A 21,478-nucleotide genomic window follows, 5' to 3' on the forward strand; every position below is an offset into this window, starting at 1 on the left:
GGTAGAGAAGCCACGATGGTTTCCCTGCTCAGTTTTTGGGTTAAAATTGCAGTCAGGCCCCAGTGACATCATCATTGCCCAAATTCCCAATTTAAAAGAAGGACCCCGCTGCCTTTTGATGGGTATCCCGCTCACTTGCTCGAAAGTGAGGTTAAAAATGCAACCTTTAGGAAGACAACGGAATCGGAAGGGGTAAGTTGTTGAGGCCATTTTAACTGCCCGCCCACCCACCTGCTTCTAAAAGGTGAATTTTTCTTTTAAGATATTCGTAGGGCTAGGAGGAGGATTCAGAATTCTGAGCCGCTGCTAGCCCGTTCTGACTTCCGTACAGAAACCAGTCGGTATTCCAAGATCCAAAACCAGCAAGCTGCAGTGGATTATCCATGCGGCACCCGCAACTCGCCAATGAAATTTAAATTAGGCTTGATCCTGAAAATGATTCTGGCCTTGGGCCTGCGCCACGGTAACATCGCCAATATCATGCCCGAACTGAAAATCTCTCCCCCCACATTTTAGCAATTGCTGTTTCCTAAATATCATTTTGGTCCTGTTAATGTTCATAAATTTCTAGCTTTGCAATGCAATATTTTTTATGGTACAAATAAGTTTATAGTTTGGAGAAAACAAATAATTATCACTTTTGATATGTACTCCTGGGAGATGTAAACTGCTCCATAAAACACTATTTTTACTGCTAAATTCCACATATAACATGCAATGTTAGTTAAACAGGAGTAACATGTGGAGAAACTACACAATCAAGTTTGTCTTTAAGTATTCCATTTCTTCCTTTTTCCCTCTTTAGATTACAAATAATGCCATATTTCCTTTTTCAGGTGGGAGGGGGAAAAATACTTGATCACGGACTCCACTTGAAAATTAGTGGACAAAGTATGGGGCTTTCAAGGCTGGGATAAGTCTGGACAGTTTTTCCTCTCACTGACGCGGAGTGTTGTAATGAAGCACTCCATCCAGTGGCCCAAGTGCCAAAGGCACAATAAGAAGAATAGTTGGGTTTGACTGTGTTGTAGAATTGCTTTTGTGTTGAGGTGACAGGGTTTCAGATGTGCATCAATGTAAAATTGGCAATGTAACTTAGATTCCAGTCAAAATTCTGACTGTGGATTGCTGTAAATGTTGGTGTGCGAGACCACCGGCAGGCGACAGTTTCACTCCACTTGGGCTTTATACTGGGTGTAATGTAACCATAGGATCATAGGAATTACCAGACAAGAAAAGACCAAGTGACATCCAGTTTGCCTTCTAGCATCATGGTAGTCACATGATACAACAAAAATGGAGTTGTTGACTAATCATGGCAATCAATCTCTATCAATTAGTCTACAACAGGCACAGACACAGAGGAAAACCCCCAGTGGTGGCGAGCTTTGGGAATTATGGGTCTAAATTCATCCGTTCCTGCCAATATCTACCATATGTCATGTCTCCAATTACTTATATGCTGTATCCCAAAATATTCTTTTCTAAAAAAAAAACTATCTATTTTGAACTTGAATGAAGCAGCACTATCTGCATCCACCATCTCCCTAGGCAGCATGTTCCATAGATTTACCACTCACTCACTGAAATAATGTTGCCATGGATTAGTTTTGAAATTATCCCCCTTTATGTATAGGCCGTATTCTCTGGTTCTACTGTTGTGGACAAGGTGAAACAACTTACCATGGTCTACATAACCTAGTCCCTATAGAATCCAAAAAACAACAATCATATCACCTCTCAACCTTCTTTTCCAGTGAGATCATGCCTAATTTTTGTAATCGCTCATGATAATCCAATCTCTCCACCCCCTCAATCATTCTAGTTGCCCACTTCTGTATCTGCAATAGCTTCAATAGCTGCAATATCCTTCTTGTACTGCGACACAGCATTCTAAGTGCAGTCGCACCAATGATTTATAAAGTGGTGGGATTGCCTCACTATTTCGGCCTTTTAATACATCCCAATATCTGATTTGCTTTACTCACTGTCGCCGAGCATTGTTGCAATAGCTTCAATTTATTGTCAGTCAGGACCCCCAGATCTCTCTCATTTTCCATACACATTATTTTCTTTCCATTTGAATAATAGGCCCTTCCTCGATTTTTTTTTTTGTGTCCCCATGTGAAGCACTTTGCATTTCTCTGCATTGAATTTCATTTGCCACCTGTTTGCCCAACTCCCAAGTATATTCAAATACTCTTGTAGCTTATCTTTTTCAGCTTTTGCAGTCTACCATTAGCTTTATATTATCTGCAAATTTAGCCACTGTGCTTGTGACTCCAGATCATTTGTGAAGATATCAAACAAAAGAGGTCCCAAAAAATACCCCTTTGAGACTCCACCAATAACATTCTCCCAGGCTGATGACAATCCCTGTACCACCACCCTCTGGGTTCTATCAGTCAACCAATTATGTATCCATTGTAAAACATTTTCAGTGATTCTTGCTTATTTTATGTTCGGTACCGGCCTTTCCAGAGGAAACCATTCAGGAATCCTTTATACTTGAATGTTAAAATGTTTGTCATGAGCCATTGGGGGAAAAATTGGATAAGGGTCCGTTTTGGGGGATGGTAGCACGTGTGCCCGACAGACCCTACGCAGGCAGGATGCAAGTTTGGACCCAAGGGAGCACTTACCTGCAATCGGCGTTCCTTTCCAGGCCTTGCATGTGGAATCAATGCAATTTACACTTTCCACCACCAGAGGGAGCTCAATCTCTTAAAGGGAGGATGTTTCTTAGAAATCTCTTAAAGGTAGCTGGTACTTGTTATTTGCTGAAATTAACAGTCTACTGTCTGCATGGAGTCTGAACAGACATCACACACGTAAAACACAGATGCAGATCCCATCCCTATGTTTATACACTGATGAGTTATGTTAGAACATTGAATAAAGGTTGTGCACTACTAAATCCCACATCCTCCAATCTGCACACCAGACCTCACCAATCTGCCGATCTGTGTTGGTACCAGGCCTGCAATAGAGCATGCACCAAGGTTCTCTGATGATGCACTAGAGACCTTGGGTGCAAGAGGTGGACAGAAGGAGGGACATCCTACATCCGCATTGGGGGGGGGTGCAAGAGGCCCTCCAGACATATACTCAAAAGGCAGTGGGAGGCAGCAGGGGACGAAGTCAATTAGAGGCGCTCAGCATCATGAACATGGATGCAGTGCAGGAAGAAGTTCAGTGCTTTGGCATGAATGGTCAAGGTGAGTGAGGTCAACTGTCAAGTGGCATCTCCTACTAACTGCACCACACACTACACCCCCCATCGCCCACATACCAATAAACTCTTTCCATCAGCACTCAACTCTTCCAATTAGATGTTTCCTCTCACCCTTACACATTACCACTGTTTCAAGCCACCCACCCACAACTCACAGGCCACACACACTGGCAGCTATTCAACCATGACAGGCACATCACCCAGACACACGTCCCGCTTTCTTGCAGGAGAACGTGGCACATATCAAGAGGTAGCAAGTGGCCATGGCATTTAGCCCCTCGAGCCTGTTCCACCATTCAATGAGATCATGGTGGACCTGTGACCTAACTCCATATACCCGTCTACTTCACCCCATATCCCTTAATATACCCTTGGTTCACAGAAATCTATCAATCTCAGATTTAACATTCACAAGTGAGCTAGCATCAATTGCCATCTGCAGAAGAGCGTTCCAAACATCTCCCACCCTTTGCGTGTAGAAGCATTTCCTAACTTCACTCCTGCACGTCCTGGCTCTAAATGTTAGGCTATGTCCCCGCGTCCTAGTATTAAAGTCTTGGAGACCTTCAGAAACAGTTACAAATGTCTTGGCAGCCAGAGGCAATAATCCAGCCACTAATATGTAAATCATGCATGGTCCCTTTAAATAGCGCTGGTGGGGGTCCTCCAGGCACTCTAAGACACGTTCAGATGGTCGGGGTTAAGACTGTGCGTTGAGTTGAGCGTTAAATCCCAAAATGATGTCCATCACTTTAAATCAGCGTTACACACTGATTGAAGCCATTTTCTCCCTACTTTACATAATTCACAAGTGAGCTAGCATCAATTGCCATCTGCAGAAGAGCGTTCCAAACATCTCCCACCCTTTGCGTGTAGAAGCATTTCCTAACTTCACTCCTGCACGTCCTGGCTCTAAATGTTAGGCTATGTCCCCGCGTCCTAGTATTAAAGTCTTGGAGACCTTCAAAAACAGTTACAAATGTCTTGGCAGCCAGAGGCAATAATCCAGCCACTAACATGTAAATCGTGCATGGTCCCTAATTTCCACATCGTTCACCTGAGGAAGGAGGTAACCTCCGAAAGCTTGTGAATTTAAAATAAAATTGCTGGACTATAACTTGGTGTTGTAAAATTGTTTACAATTACATAATTCCAGCCTTCGTTCTCTGCACCTGCGCAAACTCCTATACCAAGATGTTGGAGAGGCCGTGTAGCGCCGAAACAATGGGCACTACACAGCCCAATTTAGCGCCCAATGTGCCTGCTGGGTCTTTTTTGAATCACAATGCTACCGACTGGTCAGGAGAGCTGTATACACATGTAAAAGCAAGCTTACACTGAGCCTCTTTATCATTGGGTAATATGCAACGTGCAGCCAGCAGTATAACCAAGGTCTGCTAGCTGCATGTAACAAGTACCAATCTGAGACCAGTACCTGTAATAAAACAGTAACAGCACTGTACAAGGCAACCCTGTAGCGTAATAGGCCCACTACTCTTATTGTTGGAGGCACCAAAAAACCCTCTTCAGCAGACTTTCACTGGGTGCCAACCTGTCTGTACAAACTAATGATACGTTATCATCATTGCTGATCTGCACAAATCTCCCCCTGATATTGGGGAAGATATCTGCCAGACCCACAAACCTGTGAATGTAACTTTGAACTGCTGCATATACGGAGTTTCTCCATGGTTGCCAAATCTACCTGCAATATAAACTGCACAGTTTCAACAGCAGAAGAACTGGCAACATTACTGAACTACTTTCATTAGAAGCTTGCATTGATTCAAAAATATAAAATGGATCATTAATATCTGTCAAGGCTGGTGTTCAGACTTACGCTCTTTACTTATTCTATTAGTGGGCCACTTAATTCTGTTTATAATATTTTTTGCTATTACAGGTAAAAATTTGAATTACTTTTACAGTGACATACTTATATTAGTTGCCTGAGTCCTTGTTATATCAGATAGTGAAAAAAACAAGCCTTTGCAACCTAAATAAATCTGAAATATTGATGATAAAACTGTCAGGTAGGTAGCACACTGCCTTTTGTTAAATGCAATGTAATTTGCTGTGTTGTATTATATTAGTTAAGAAAAAGAAATGGTTCATCCAAGATATATGGCAAAATTTTATAAAGTTAAGAAATTACTATTACTGGCTGAATATCTGATTTAAAACAAAAATTGAGTGTTTTGTAATTAATTTATTAATGTTCATATTTTTTGCTATTTATTAATCTGACATGTTTCAATGCATCTGTGATTGCTGCAGATTCTGAGTGCCACTGAGAAAAAAAATGTAAATCCGGATAACGTAAAGGAAGCCATCACTGAGTCCACATGCCAAGACCAAATAATAGGTATGGAAAGTGTATAAACCAGATCATCACTTTCTCCAGTCACTTTATGTCCTGTATGCTTAAAACTATGCAAATGTTGCGAAAGAATATCAAAATCTCAGCAAATTTAGTCGGTTCAGGAACCATTTTAAAATGAGAAGCTTTTTCAGCATATATTCATTGATCACTGTCAAGGCTAAAATAGCCTTTTCTCCAAGTTGTCCTTTAAAATTGCATTTGATTTTTCTATTGCGCTGTCTCAATACATTGGCTATGAGGAGGATTACTACTGCTGAAATCTGATGCACAGAAAATAGCAAACTGTTTTCTTTAATTTATCATATTTTCCAAAATCCAAGATCTTATTCCGTATTTGACAAAGCTCACAGTTGACCCTATTCTAAATGTCACAATTAGTTCACCTAAGGTCTTGCATGTGACTGTAGCTACTTATTACACAAGTATATGGCAGTGTTAGTTTTATCTCACTATTTAATGGCTGCAGACACAAACAATATGACACTTTTTAATAGAAGTGTTACATGTACCACAGATCAACTGTAGGGGCTACAGAGTCCCATTTGTGAAGCAGATAGCATAAGGATTACCTCAGTTGGTTGGACCTCAACCACAAGGAAAAAGTTAAAGGCAAATTCTACAAAAAAAATCAGTATTATTAAAAAGTGTGAAACAAGAAAAAGATATTTAGTCCATTAAGCCTATTTGTTCCACAATTTCAATGTCATGAATTCAACCCAACTTACTTAAAACAAGGGGGCGTATGACAAATATCGGGATGATAATACAAGTGAGAATCAGGCTGAATACAGAAAGTTCAGACTGGAAGTGAAAAAGGAAATAAGAGGGGTAAAGAGAGAATGAGAAAAGACTGGTGGCTAACATAAAAGGGAATCCAAAAGTCTCATATAGGCATATAAATAGCAAACGAGTAGTAAGAGGAGGGGTGTAGCCGATTAGGGACAAAAAAGGAGATCTACGCATGGAGGCAGAGGGCATGGCTGAGATACACATGAGTACTTTGCATCTGTCTTTACCAAAGAAGAAGATGCTGCCAAAGCCACAGTAAAAGAGGAGGCAGTTGAGATGCTGGATGGGCTAAAAATTGATAAAGAGGAGGTACTAGAAAGGCTGGCTGTACTTAAAGTAATTGTAAACAATTTTACAACACCAAGTTATAGTCCAACAATTTTATCACATTCACCTGAGGAAGGAGGAAGCCTCTGAAAGCTTGTGGATTTTAAAATAAAATTGTTGGACTATAACTTGGTGTTGTAAAATTGTTTACAATTGTCAACCCCAGCCCATCACCGGCATCTCCACATGATGTACTTAAAGTAGATAAGTCACCCGGTCCAGATAGGATGCAGCCTAAGTTGCTGAGGGAAGTACAGGTGGAAATTGTGGAGGTACTGGCCATAATCTTCCAATCATCCTTAGATACGGGGGTGGTGCCAGAGTACTGGAGAATTGCAAATGTTACACCCTTGTTCAAAAAAGGGTTAAGGATAAACCCAGCAACTATAGGCCAGTCAGTTTAACCTCAGTAGTGGGGAAACTTTTAGCAACGATAATCCGGGACAGAATTACCAGACACTCGGACAAGTGTGGATTGATTAGGGAAAGCCAGCACGGATTTGTTAAAAGCAAATAGTGTTTAATTAACCTGATTGAGTTTTTTGATGAGGCAACAGAGAGGGTAGATGAGGGCAATGCAGTTGATGTGTATACGGACTTCCAAAAGGCGTTTGATAAAGTGCCGCATAATAGGCTTGTCATCAGTGTTGAAGCCCATGGAATAAAAGGGAACGTTGCAGCCATGGATACGAAATTGGCTAAGTGACAGGAAACAGAGAGTAGTGGTGAACGGTTGTTTTTCAGACTGGAGGGAGGTGTACAGTGGTGTTCCCCAGGGGTCGGTACTAGAACCACTGCTTTTTTTGAAATATATTAATGACTTGGACTTGGGTGTACAGGGCACAATTTCAAAATTTGCAGATGACACAAAACTTGGAAATGTAGTGAAAAGTGAGGAGGATAGTGATAGACTTCAAGAGGACACAGACAGGCTGGTGGAATGGGCGGACACATGGCAGATGAAATTTAACGCAGAGAAGTGCGAAGTGATACAGCTCAGTAGGAAGAATGAGGAGGGGCAATATAAACTAAAGGGTACAATTCTAAAAGGGGTGCAGGATCAGAGATCTGGGGATATATGTGCACAAATCGTTGAAGGTGGAAGGGCAGATTGAGAAAGCGGTTAAAAAGCATACGGGATCCTGGACTTTATAAATAGAGGCATAGAGTACAAAAGCAAGGAAGTTATGATGAACCTTTATAAAACACTGATTCGGCCACAACTGGAGTATTGTGTCCAATTTTGGGCACTGCACTTTCGGAAGGATGTAAAGGCCTTAGAGAGGGTGCAGAAAAGATTTACTAGAATGGTTCCAGGGATGAAGGACTTCAATTATGTAGATAGACTGGAGAAGCTGGGGTTCTTCTCCTTAGAGCAGAGAAGGTTCAGAAGAGATTTGGTAGAGGTATTCAAAATCATGAAGGGTGAAGACAGAGTAGATAGAGAGAAACTGTTCCCATTGGCAAAAGGGTCAAGAACCAGAGGACGTAGATTTAAGGTGATTGGCAAAAGAACCAAAGGCGACATGAGGAAAAACTTTTTCACAGCGAGTGCTTATGATCTGGAATGCACTGCCTGAGTGGGTGGTGGAGGCAGATTGAATCATGGCTTTCAAAAGGGAATTGAATAAGTACTTGAAGGGAAAAAATTTGCAGGACTACAGGAATAGGGTGGGGGAGTGGGACTAGCTGGATTGCTCTTGCAGAGAGCTGGCATGAACTTGATGGGCTGAATGGCCTCCTTCCGTGCTGTAATCATTCTATGATTCTATGATCTCTTGAATGAAGACTGTTCAAAATTCTTCCCTGACTTCCAAAGTTAATCCAATGAAACTCTGGAATATCTATTTTCCAACCGTTGTATTCAACCATGGATCCACAGATGATATTTCCATAGTCCTAGTAATGCAGCAATTGTACTGTGCTGTGCATTATATTCTGGAGTATTTGATCATCAGTATCTAGACTCATCCTTATTCCCTTCAATCTTGATTTTAACCTGGTTTTTACTCTCCTTTTTTAAGCATTTAATCAACGTGACACTAAATACATTAGCTTAGAGTCTGCACCACAACTCCATTACTGTGTGAGGTAGGAAGAGAGTCTTGTAATCTCTGCTGTCACTGGGTCTTGTCAATGTTGCACATACGTCCTTTAGTTCTGTGCTCACAGTTAAAACTCAATTGCCTACTTACACTTATATTACCATTCATGTGAAATCAAAAAAAAATTTGCCTGGTGCAAATGCCTTACTTCTGGTGATTAAAGTAGTTACAATTATTATTGCTGAATTCTGATTGGATATCTTATTTTCCATAAGTGGGAAAATTGTTTTGTTACCAAAAATATTTGTATCAGAATGTGTGATTTGGTAAAGAGTGTCAGGTGGATTTTTTTTTCTTAAAACTGGTGAAAAAGCTGTCAAGTACATCCATCTATCACAACCTGGAGATTCCCCACCCCTCCCCAGTCCTGTTCTGTTCCCATAAAATCTTGTTGCTATCTACACTGGAGTACTGTAGGGCTTTTCTAGTTTCTAAGAGACTTACTAGTATAGGTATCTTCAGATGAGGATGAAGACTGTCAGAAAGTGTAACAATAGTCACACCTCCTGCTGCCTCTCCACATGTTTCTTCCATCAGAAGACTGACACAGGAACATACTTAGCTTAGGGATAAGGGGGTGTTTTCATTGAGAAAGTCAAGTTCTCCACATCAAAAGGTAGCCAAGAGATAGATGGGAGATAGATATCACTGAGAAAGCTTCAATAATGTTTACAGCATGTGACTTTACTCTTACTATCCTTTCAACAACAAAGAATATAACATTCACTTTCTGTTGCTGGAGTTCTTTGGACTCCCAATGCAATAGAACTTACCGTCCTATTTCAGAAGGCATGAAACAAATCTTCCCACCGTCTAGACTTTATGGTCAGAGCAAACAACCCATACAGGGTATTCATTTCACCTATTAAACTATCAAGTTGGTGTTTGTAATTGGGGTAATTATGAAGATACAGATTAATCCTATTGAACAAGAGTAAAAGATGCTTAAAGACCTTAATTAGTGATGTAATGGAGTAAAACATTGCAAACAGGAATTTCTTGTTAATTTTCAAACTTTGGCATTTGTCATTGTCTCAGCTTCAATAAGTGTGGCGTGGTAAGGCAGGTGGGTCTAAAACTTATGAACAAAACGCAAAAGGAATTGACACAACATTACTACAGTTCCAGGTGGCCTGAAATGCACTTGGGGAGTAGAGTGTTCTGGAAATACATTTTACTCAGATGTTCAAACTCCCATGTGAGAGACCAGTTATTTGGACCTTAGCTAAAGGAATTTTAAGTATGACCATGAAAGCCTGTTTCAAAGTATTCCATCCTCTTGGCCAGTATTAACTGCAAAGTTATGCTTATTGAGTACATATGCAAGTATAAGAATTGCAATTCAGGAAACAGATATTGCAGGTATTTTGCTACTTTTTTATGCAATTAATTTGAAAGAGGAACAATGCTTGATGGTATATAGACTGAAGTTATCCCCATACTAAGTCTGAAACCCATTTTCTTGTAAATAATAATCTTAACCTCACCCCACTGCCACTGAAACCCTTATCCACACTTTTATCTCTGCTAGACTCAATTTTCAACATTCTCCTCCCATCCTTCTCCATCCACGAAGTCCAACTCGTTGAAAGCATTACAATCGCCGAATCCCCCATCAACATCCTGGGGGGTCACCATTTTCCAGAAACTTAACTGGACCAGCCACATAAATACTGTGGCTACAAGAACCTTTCTCCATTAAACCTTGCTCACCAATCATCCCTGTCTTCACTGGCTACTTGTCCCGCAATGTATTGAAATTAAAAATCCTCGACTCCACATTTAAATCCCTCCATGGCCTTACCCTGTCTGCTATTGCAACCTTTTCCAGCCTTGTATCTTTTTTTAATCCATTCGTGGAATGTGGGCGTCGCTAGCAAGGCCAGCATTTATTGCCCATCCCTAATTGCCCTTGAGAAGGTGGTGGTGAGCCGCCTTCTTGAACCGCTGCAGTCCATCTGGTGAAGGTTCTCCCACAGTGCAATTAGGTAGAGAGTTCCAGGATTTTGACCCAGCGACGATGAAGGAACGGCGATATATTTCCAAGTCTGGATGGTGTGTGACTTGGAGGGGAATGTGCAGATGGTGGTGTACCCATGCGCCTGCTGCCCTCGTCCTTGTCCTTCTAGGTGGTAGAGGTCGCGGGTTTGGGAGGTGTTGTTGAAGAAGCCTTGGCGAGTTGCTGCAGTGCATCTTGTAGATGGTGCACACTGCAGCCATGATGCGCCAGTGGTGGAGAGAGTGAATGTTTAAGGTGGTGGATGGGGTGCCAATCAAGCAGGCTGCTTTGTCCTGGATGGTATTGAGCTTCTTGAGTGTTATTGGAGCTGCACTCATCCAGGCAAGTGGAGAGTATTCCATCACACTCCTGACTTGTGCCTTGTAGACGGTAGAAAGGCTTTGGGGAGTCAGGAGGTGAGTCACTCGCCGGAAAATACCCAGCCTCTGACCTGCTCTTGTAACCACAGTATTTATGTGGCTGGTCCAGTTAAGTTTCTGGTCAGTGGTGACCCCCAGGATGTTGATGGGGGACTCGGCGATGGTAATGCCGTTGAATGTCAAGGGGAGGTGGTTAGACTCTCTCTTGTTGGAGATGGTCATTGCCTGCCACTTGTCTGGCACGAATGTTGCTTGCCACTTATCAGTCCAAGCCTGGATGTTGTCCAGGTCTTGCTGCATGCGGGAATGGACTACTTCAATGGGCCCGATGTTAGCAGGGCTGCGGGTTCTCGGCGGGGGAGCTATCGGGCACGTGGGTAACGTGCCCGGTGAAATTAGTCAGCTTCCCGCGCGATTGTAGCATCCAATCCACTAATTGGATCCACTTACCTGCTCCTCCAGGTTCCCCTCTGTTGATCTGCGCGTCGGGCGGGCTGCGCATGCGCAGTAAGATCTGTCAGCTGGAGGCGCTCTATTTAAAGGGGCAGTCCTCCACTGACTGATGCTGCAACAAATAGCAACAATTACAGCATGGAGCAGCCCAGGGGGAAGGCTGCTCCCAGTTTAATGATGCCTCACTCCAGGTATCAATACATGGGGTGAGGAGGAGGGGGAGGACAGAGATCTTCCCCCCGGCGGGCGGGAGGAAGCGGCCTGCCTCTGCCACCAGGAAGGCCTGGCTCGAGGTGGCAGAGGAGGTCACCAGCGCAACCAACATATCGCCCACCTGCATACAGTGCAGGAGGCGCTCCAGTGAACTCAGTAGGTCAGCCAAAGTGAGTACACGTAGTCTTCCCCCTACACTCCGTCTGCCACATCACCGCCCCCACCCCACATCTCCTTCAGCACTGCCAACACAACTCTGTCACATCACCCCTCATACCCACTCAAACCTCATCCTCATCTTACCTGCACCTACTCACCTCGCCAGTACTCATCCCGCCACTACCACTCAACCCAATCCTCATACAATCTCATGGCTCTCTCTCATACTCACCCTCTCGTGCATCTCTTTCACGGCCAGCCTCACTCAACCTGCCACTACCTGTGCTGCAGCCACAGGGCATGCATCACATATGTGCAGTAAGCAGCGTAAGGCAAACGTGTCGTGAGCATGAAGGGGATGCACAAGGGTGTTTCAGGGTTTGTCATGGTTGTTACTTATATTGAATTTCTGACCAACTCACATTACATATTATATTGTCACCACTACTGCCATGTCTTCGAGAATCTTGTCTGGTTTGTGCAATAATGCCCTTTCATGAGGATCACTATGAAGACCCACAACTGATGCCACCCATTGTGTCACTGCAGAGTGGGTGTAGGTGTATTTGCAGGGCTCTTTTGCGCAGACGACTGAGAGACATCGGCGATGTCCCCGGTTGCACCCTGGAAGGATGTGGAGAGGAAGTTGTTGAGGGCAGTGGTGACTTTGACAGCGACAGGTAAGAAGATGGTGCTCGGGCCAGCCAGGAGCAGCTCGGCATGAAAGAGGCTGCAGATGTCCACGACTACATGTCGAGTGACTCTGAGTCTCCGTGTGCACTGCTGCTCAGAGAGCTCCAGGAGGCTGAGCCTCGGTCTGTGGACCCTGTGGCGAGGGTAGTGCCCTCTGCGACGCATCTCTCTCTGCGGTAGCCCTCCCTCCTGCTGTACAGGTGGATGTGTCACAGCACTCTGTTGTGGAGCTCCATGTGTCAGAGGTGGACGGCGTGGATGGTGAGGCTGGTGAGGCTGGTGATGCTGTTCGCCCTCCGAGGAGGTCATGACTGCAGCTACGGCGGCCCCCATCCGCAAGATGTACATCTGAGGGGGTCTGCAAGGTAGGTACATGTCTCCGGACCCCGGGGTAAGTGTGCAGGTTCGAGACTTTGACTGTCAGGAGGAGGGTGGTGGAGGCCAAACTTTGTCCCAAGTGACAGAGTGGCCTCCTGCAATGGGTGAGGGTCCCCCCCCCACCTGTCAAATGGACCTTTGCAGCTGCCACAGGCTGACAGCTGCAACACGTCCATTTGACCAGGGAGTGTTTCCCCCAGTATGGGAAACAGTCCCAGTTTGCTCTAAAATCCCACCCCTCCTCACATAATCCCTTAATCAGGTCAGTTAATGACCTGAACAAGCAAAATAAATACCTTCAAGTGGAACCCCGCTGGCTTTAATTGCCTGCGGGATTCCCACCAGCGGGGGCTGCGCGCGCACGCCGGCGCGTCAGCGGGGAACCCGGAAGTGGGCGGGTTCGGGGCGGGCTCCGGTCCCGCGCCGGGATTCTCCGATTTTCGTAGCCCCCCCGCCAGGAACGCTCCCGCTGGCGGGTGCTAAAATGACGCCCATTATCTGAGGGGTTGTGCATGGAACTGAACACACTGCAATCATCAGCAAACATCCCCACTTCTGATCTTATGACGGAGGGAAGGTCATTTATGAAGCATCTAAAGATGGTTGAGCCTGGGACACTGCCCTGAGGACCTCCTGTAGTGATATCCTGGGGCTGAGATGATTGGCCTCCAACAACCACCATCTTCCTTTGTGCTGGGTATGACTCCAGCCAATGGAGAGTTTTCCCCCGATTCCCATTGACTTCAATTTTACTAGGGCTCCTTAATGCCACACTCAGTCAAGTGCTGCTTCTCTTCCCATACACTTCAGTTCTCTGACTCTAGTCTTCTATGCAACTTCCCCCTTCACCACATTCTAAGCCACCTCAGCCTCACTGTCTGAAATTTTCTCCGTAAATGCCTCCACCTCTCCTTACTACCTTTAAAAGTCTTCGTAAGATCCAGCTTTTCATCCAAGATTTTGGTCACCTCTCCTACTTGTCCCACCAGGGCTCAGCATCCATTTCTTTTTATTTTCTCTTCTGTAAAATGCCTTGAGATGTTTTGCTATGTTAAAGGTGCTATATCATTGCATGTTGTTGTGTAAATAACAATAACAATTTATACTGTCAGTCCTTTGTAAATTAATGGAAGTTAGATTAATTAAGCAATAAAAATCAGATCCATGTGCCCTATTCCTTAGGAAATAATGCTTCCAAAATTACAAGTCCAATCTGCTTGGTAATTTCAAATTCAGTAATAACACTACCAGGTGATGGATAGTGATATTTAAATTTATTTAACAGCCAAATATAAAACATAGGAACCTAGGAATAGGAGTAGGCCATTCAGCATCCCAAGCCTGTTCCACCATTTAATCAGATCATGGCTGATCTGTTTAACTGCTGTTAGCTCGCTCACTTTATGCGAGTTAAGAAAATGATGAGACAATGGGCCCGATTTTACCAGGGGTGTGGGTTCTAGGCGGGTAGGCCAGCGGGCGCGTTTTCAACGCGCCCGGTGAAATTAGTGGGTTGCCCGCGCGATCGTAGCAGGCAACACACTAATTGGATCCACTTACCTGCTCCTCCGGGTTCCCCGATGCTGATCTGCGCGTCGGGCGGGTTGCGCATGCGCAGTAAGATCTGTCAGCTGGAGGCGCTGTATTTAAAGGGGCAGTCCTCCACTGACAGATGCTGCTACAAACAGCAAAAATTACAGCATGGAGCAGCCTAGGGGGAAGGCTGCTCCCAGTTTAATGATGCCTCACCTCAGGTATCATTAGATGGGGTGAGGAGGAGGGGGAGGACAGAGATCTTCCCCCTGGCGGGCGGGAGGAAGCGGCCTGCCTCTGCCACCAAGAAGGCCTGGCTCGAGGTGGCAGAGGGGGTCACCTGCGCCACCAACATATCGCCCACCTGCATACAGTGCAGGAGGCGCTCCAATGACCTCAGTAGGTCAGCCACAGTGAGAACACGTAGTCTTTCCCCTACACTCCGTCTGCCACAACACTGCCCCCACCCCACATCTCCTTCGGCACTGCCAACACTACTCTGTCACATGACCCCTCATACCCACTCAAACCTCATCCTCATCTTACCTGCACCTACTCACCTCGCGAGTACTCACCCCGCCACTACCACGCAACCCAATCCTCATACAATCTCATGGCTCTATCCCATACTCACCCTCTCATGCATCTCTCTCACGGCCAGCCTCACTCAACCTGCCACCACCTGTGCTGCAGCCACAGGGCATGCATCACATATGTGCAGTAGGCAGCGTAAGGCAAACGTGTCGTGAGCATGAAGGGGATGCACAAGGGTGTTTGAGGGTTTGTCATGGTTCTTACTTCTATTGAATTAAAGAACAACTCACATCACACATTATATTGGCACCACTACTGCCATGTCTTCGCGAATCCTGTCCGGTTTGTGCAATAATGCCCGCTCCTGGGTATCCCTATGAGGACCCACCACTGATGCCACCCAGTGTGTCACTGCAGAGTGGGTGTAGGTATATTTGCAGGGCTCTTCTGCGCAGACGACTGAGAGACATCGGGGATGTCCCCGGTTGCAGCCTGGAAGGCTGTGGAGCAGAAGTTCGGGAGGGCAGTGGTGACTTTGACAGCGACAGGTAGGAAGATGGTGCACGGGCCAGCCAGGAGCAGCTCGGCATGAAAGAGGCTGCAGATGTCCACGGCTACATGTCGACTGACTCTGAGCCTTCGTGTGCACTGCTGCTCAGAGAGCTCCAGGAGGCTGAGCCTCGGTCTGTGGAACGTGTGGCGAGGGTAGTGCCCTCTGCGACGCATCTCTCTCTGCGGTAGCCCTCCCTCCTGCTGTGCAGGTGGATGTGTCACAGCACTCTGTTGTGGAGCTCCACGTGTCAGAGGTGGACGGCGTGGATGGCGAGGCTGGTGAGGCTGGTGATGCTGTTCGCCCTCCGAGGAGGTCCCCATCCGCAAGATGTACATCTGAGGGGGTCCGCAAGGTAGGTACATGTCTCTGGACCCCGGGGTAAGTGTGCAGGTTGGTGACTTCGACCATCAGGAAGAGGGTGGTGGAGGCCAAACTTTGTCCCAAGTGACAGAGCGGCCTCCTGCAATGGCTGAGGGTCTCCCCGCCCCCCCACCTGTCAAATGGACTTTTGCAGCTGCCACAGGCTGACGGCTACAACACGTCCATTTCAACTGGGACTGTTTCCCCCAGTGTGTGAAACAGTCCCATGTTTATCCAAAATCTCACACAGTCCCTTAATCAGGTCAGTTAATGACCTGAACAAGCAAATTAAATACACTCAAGTGGCATCCCGCTGGCTTTAATTGCCTGCGGGATTCCCACCAGCGGGGGCTGCGCACGCACCCCCGCACGTCAGCGCGGAACCTGGAAGTGGGCGGGATCGAGGCGCAATCCGGTCCCGCACCTGGATTTCGGGATTTTCGGGGCCCCCCCGCCGAGAACGCACCCGGTAGCGGGTGCTAAAATCGGGCCCAATATGTTCACAAGCAAAGTTTCTCTTATTCAATGTTTAATCTTCCAAACAAGGTGAAGTACTTACAAATTAGGCAAACCCGATTCAGAGTCCTCAAGCTCAAACTTTCCGGGTCGATTTCTAAATTCCCGTTACAATTTACCACCTTTTTAAACCTTCCTGAGCTACGCTCCTTAACAAAATATCTATATATGATAAACTATACAGACTTCCAATTACAATGTAGTGACTTCTGGGTGATTTACAGTACTTCTATTGATTGATATGGGTGAGGATGATCTTGCTTTTTTTCTCTATTTTCTCAGCTCGACCAGCCTTCAATTAAGTATCACTGGGCTTGTGTCTAATGGTACCATGTGTGGTTTTCCATCAGAGTTTGAATCATGATAAGCAGAGGCCCACCCGAGTAATTCACTAGAGAAAACAAATGCATGGGAATCTCTGCTGTTTTTTAAACTACATATTAACCCTTTTCTACCCAGGTCTCCTAATACCACCTATGCTCCATATCCCTTGGTACTCTTACCTAACAAAGATCTATTGATCTCGGACTTGAAAACTCAATTAACTCAGCATCCACAGCCTTTTGGGGGAGCGAGTTCCAGATTTCTGCTACCCTTTGTATGAAAAAGTGCTTCCTGAATTCACTCTTAAATAGCCTAGCTTTAGTTATAAGATTATGCCCCCTTGTTCTGGATTCCCCCGCCAGAGGAAATAGTTTATCTGTATTTACCCCCTTGAATCCCTTTATCATTTTAAAGACCTCAATTAGATCATCCCTCAACCTTCTAAACACAAGGGCATACAAACCAAGTTTATGCAACCTTTCCTTATAATTTAACTTTTCAGCCTGGCATCATTCTGATGAATCTGCACTGTACCCCTCCAAGTCCAATACAGTATTTCTTTCTTGAGGTGCAGTGCCTACAACTGAACGCAATACTCCAGATGGGGTCTGACCAAGGCTCTGTGCAACTGAAGCATCACTTCCTCACTTTTGTATTTCAACCCCCTTGAGATAAAGGCGAACATTCGATTTGACAATTTAATTACTTTTTGTACCTGTGCACTAGCTTCTAGTGATTTGTGTACATGGACACCTAAATCCCTTTGCTCCACCGCAGCTCCTAGTCTCTCACCATTTAGGATTTTTGCTGCCCTGTTTGACAAAAGATCACAAAATCAATTGGTGTTACTTTTATTTCCATTTATGAGTGAAAGACCAGTTAAGTTTATCATTGGAATTTTATTTGCATGACTGATTTTATCTGTTTTAATATTACTTTCTGTGTTTGTACAAAAATACCTCAATAAGGATATAAATGATAGCATATTTGACTTAAAAGAAATATTACAATCTTGTAAATGTAGCTAAATTAATTATGATGGGATTTGGATCAATTATCATTAGTGTCTTTGGTGTAATATATGTTTATCCTGCAGATAATTGACCGTTGCCATGGTGGATGAAATACTAGGTTTTAACATCAGTCTGTAAAAGTTGGAGTCAGTGTTGGGGGGGGTTCTTGTTTGCATGGGCCCGGCAGGTGCCCACACTGCTATGGCAACAGCTCCGGTTCCCACCAGCTCACACAGAGCAGAAACTCCAGCATGTGCTACCATCCAGGGGATATCCCGATCAGCCTTAGAGAAACTATTTTTCCACCTCTTCGGCCTTCTTTATAAGAAGGCCACTAAAACTTTCCTTGCCTGGACCCAGTGGATCCCAATTGCACCTTTCTGGAGATCGGTTTACCTCATCATACCAGGAATAATGTCCTTCAACCTTACACCCAGTCCTAATGCAATCAAGAAAATGGGAACTATCAGGATATAGAGTCCCTGCCCTTGGCCCTGTCTCCTCTGACATAGGACAATGTGATTAGAATGACAGAGGTCCCTCCCCTGAAAAGACCCCCCTGCTACCCCCCCTCCCCTCCAGGATCTGCTAGCAAAGTCTAAGACCTGGCATATGTGGGACACATTTCCGAGGCCTTTCGTTGCACTGCCTCCAGAGTTATGGTCAATTTCAGAGCCAAGTTCTTGATCTTGGTCAGGTCATCAAGGTGCAAATGAACCGCAGAGAGAGGGAAGATAGGGAGAGAATTGAAATAAACTGGTATCATAATATGATGTTAGTTGAAGCAACCCCACTTCCTTCCCTGAATCTCTCTGGCAGGAAGAAGTGCACTTTTACATTGGCACCCCAAGTAGATAGTGTGAAAGGGGAAACTTCAACAAAGATGAAGCAAAGGAAACTGTTTTTAAATGAAAAAATTTGTGTGTGTGAATTCTTTTTGCTAATCAAGATGGGGAATGTTGATGATGTTCAATGGAATACTTTCTATTTTGGATACCCGATGTCAGTATGAATCATTCCCATCTCTGTGTGAGATTGCCAAATTAGTCCCAATTAGTGACAAATAACAGGCAGTTTTGTTTTGTGGACTCATGTCCACTTAGAACTGAGACTGTCCAAAGCAAAAATAAGATTTTAATAGAGATATTTAGATCAAAGAGCTTTAAGAAGGGGAGGATTATATGCTTAGAGTGAAATGGAAAGAAAAATAATACTGAATCAATTATTTAGTTTATTGTTTTTCCCAATTAGTTAGCTGTCGGGGATCAAACACTGTCTCCTATTACTGTACCATCTGGAAAGTGCCTTAACAGGAGATTATGTTTAAACTTTGATGTTTAATTAATCGTAAAACTGAAAAATAGTTCATATTGGCTACTCGTTGTTAATTTAGGAAAATTAGAGAGACATATAAGTATCTAAACCTTGCTGAGCATTTGCTGGTCAAAACGTTGAAGTTGAATCCTGAATGCATGATTTTCCAAACAGCAGCAACTCCTTTCCCCACTAAACATTTGCATGACTTTGAATCTTATTCTAAAAGAAATATGTTGCCCCATTCACTGAAATAGTAACCATATTGGTTTATGCGTATGCATAAGCAATGAAAGTGATCTTTTTAAAATATGTAAAGAAAACAGATTATCTGTTAGACCTATTTCCCTTTAACAGCTATGGCCATTCACTATATTTATTTTAGACCTTGAGCATGTATTTTAAGACTTCAAGGGTACATTGTAACTATCAGTCTCTTATCCATTTCAGGAGAAAAACCCCATCACCAACCCCAATAAATAGGTATTTCAAAATTTAAATGAAGAACTTGCAAAATCAGGTAGGCAATGGTAGGGAAATTTGCAGTTAGTGGAATCTACATTCTTTTATGCAGTTCCACAATTGGTATCAGATAAAATGGCATTATGATGAAATGTCATGTCATTGGCACTTGTGAGGAAGAGGGAGAGGGGCTCAGTTCATAGTGAGAAATATCTCCATTGGGACTGAAAACATTAAGCACAGAATTTGTTATCGCTGTGCAAAGTGCCAAGATTTTGACTTATTTCTTTCAACAGCAAATAATTACTTCAGTCAAGGCGCCACATAAAAATAGTGTAGGAGGAAGAAGTGATAGTGTTATTATTGTAAACATTTTTATTTTTCAATTGCAACTTAAAAATCATAAATTGTATCTTAATGAATCATTATTGGATATAATGAGTAAACTGGGGAATAATATATGAATTATATTAAATGGATAGAATTTGCATGAGCACATTGTGTTGATTGGTATATTGACTTTCCTGTGTAACTTATGTGCTTTTATGGCAAAATTGGAAGATTATGATCATAGAGGTAATATAGAAAGACCTATTTGAATTAGGTAAAAGCTTTCATGTACATTAATTTTCTTTTAAAGTTATAGTGTCATTTCTATCCCAGAAAATGCAGGAAACACTCAGCACGTCAGGCAGCATCTGTGGAGAAAGGAAGGTGGGGTTAACCTGTCAGGTCTATGACCCTTTGCCAGGTAATGAATATTGGCGTGGTCCTGTAGAAGCATAGGGGGCTGATGAATTGTCATTTTATAGGATGGATACTGGATTGAATCCTCCATAAATGCTGCCTGACTCTCCTTTGCTCCATCCTGTGCTGCTGCTCCTACTCCTCCTCCTCCATCTTATCCTCCTCCAAGATAATAGCATACAAAGGTATGCCTATAGGGAATGCCAGACCTGATCCTGAGAGAATGCCTTACTGTGGGTGGGGGTGTTGGTGGGCAAAATTTCCTGGTAGCCTCACATTCTCAGAAACAGTGAGAAGCAAGTACTGGTCTGTTTAGGGGGAATGCCAAAAAAATAAAAATCACTGCAAAAATGACAGTTCCCAGCGACAGAAATCACTGACTTCCGTCAGTCTCAATTGATCCTAGCAAAAGCTGTGCCTCCGAATTCTCATTCTAGCTTATCCCGAGTGCATTGCAAGTATAACAGCAGGAAACTCAGAGTTGCAGCAACACTGGCCTTCTTTATAATATACGGCAATGAGTTCACTTGGCAGGAGGGGCCAAAAAGCGCAAAGAAATTTGGAATGTCAACTTTAGAACAGAAAACCGGCAGAAATGGCTTCCACCCCATTTTGCAACCAAAAGAAAAATTACTTGCCCTGATAATGCTCTGAAATTACGCCAAAAACGGAGTGGAATTTCTGGGCCATCGACCGTCTCTAGTAGTCTAACTAGACGTGTATGTTCATTATTCCTGGTGTTCTGGCAAGGCAGTAGCTGTCATAGGATTCAAACTGCCTAAATTTTGGAGGGAAAGGGGAAATAAGTCCAAATTTTTATCCCTTAACAAAAATGATATGGTACGTTCATTTCAACCAGCTGAAGTTGGTCAGTCTTTGTCAATGACATCAGCCTCTCAGACAGATGTAATATATTAAGAAAGGCAGGCAGTTGATTTGTTATCAGGAAATAAGCTATTGAACAAAACACAAAACAAATTGTTTCAGAGATGTATGTCTGTATGGATA

General features: G+C 44.0%; 1 protein-coding gene across 6 annotated transcripts in view; it reads left to right on the plus strand.

The window, feature by feature from the left end:
• LOC137323595 (nck-associated protein 5-like) overlaps positions 1–21,478 on the plus strand; it is a 555,766-nt gene that overhangs the window by 482,170 nt on the left and 52,118 nt on the right. For 5 of the 6 annotated variants that reach the window (XM_067987260.1, XM_067987261.1, XM_067987262.1 and 2 more), the window contains one exon: positions 5,513–5,600. The exons of the other annotated variant lie outside the window; for it this stretch is intronic. In XM_067987260.1, the coding sequence (XP_067843361.1) occupies positions 5,513–5,600 (88 nt within the window). The remainder of the gene's footprint in view (positions 1–5,512; positions 5,601–21,478) is intronic. 6 annotated transcript variants of the gene reach the window in all.

This window comes from Heptranchias perlo, chromosome 7 (assembly GCF_035084215.1).
Source record: "Heptranchias perlo isolate sHepPer1 chromosome 7, sHepPer1.hap1, whole genome shotgun sequence".
Classification (NCBI taxonomy): Eukaryota; Metazoa; Chordata; class Chondrichthyes; order Hexanchiformes; family Hexanchidae; genus Heptranchias; species Heptranchias perlo.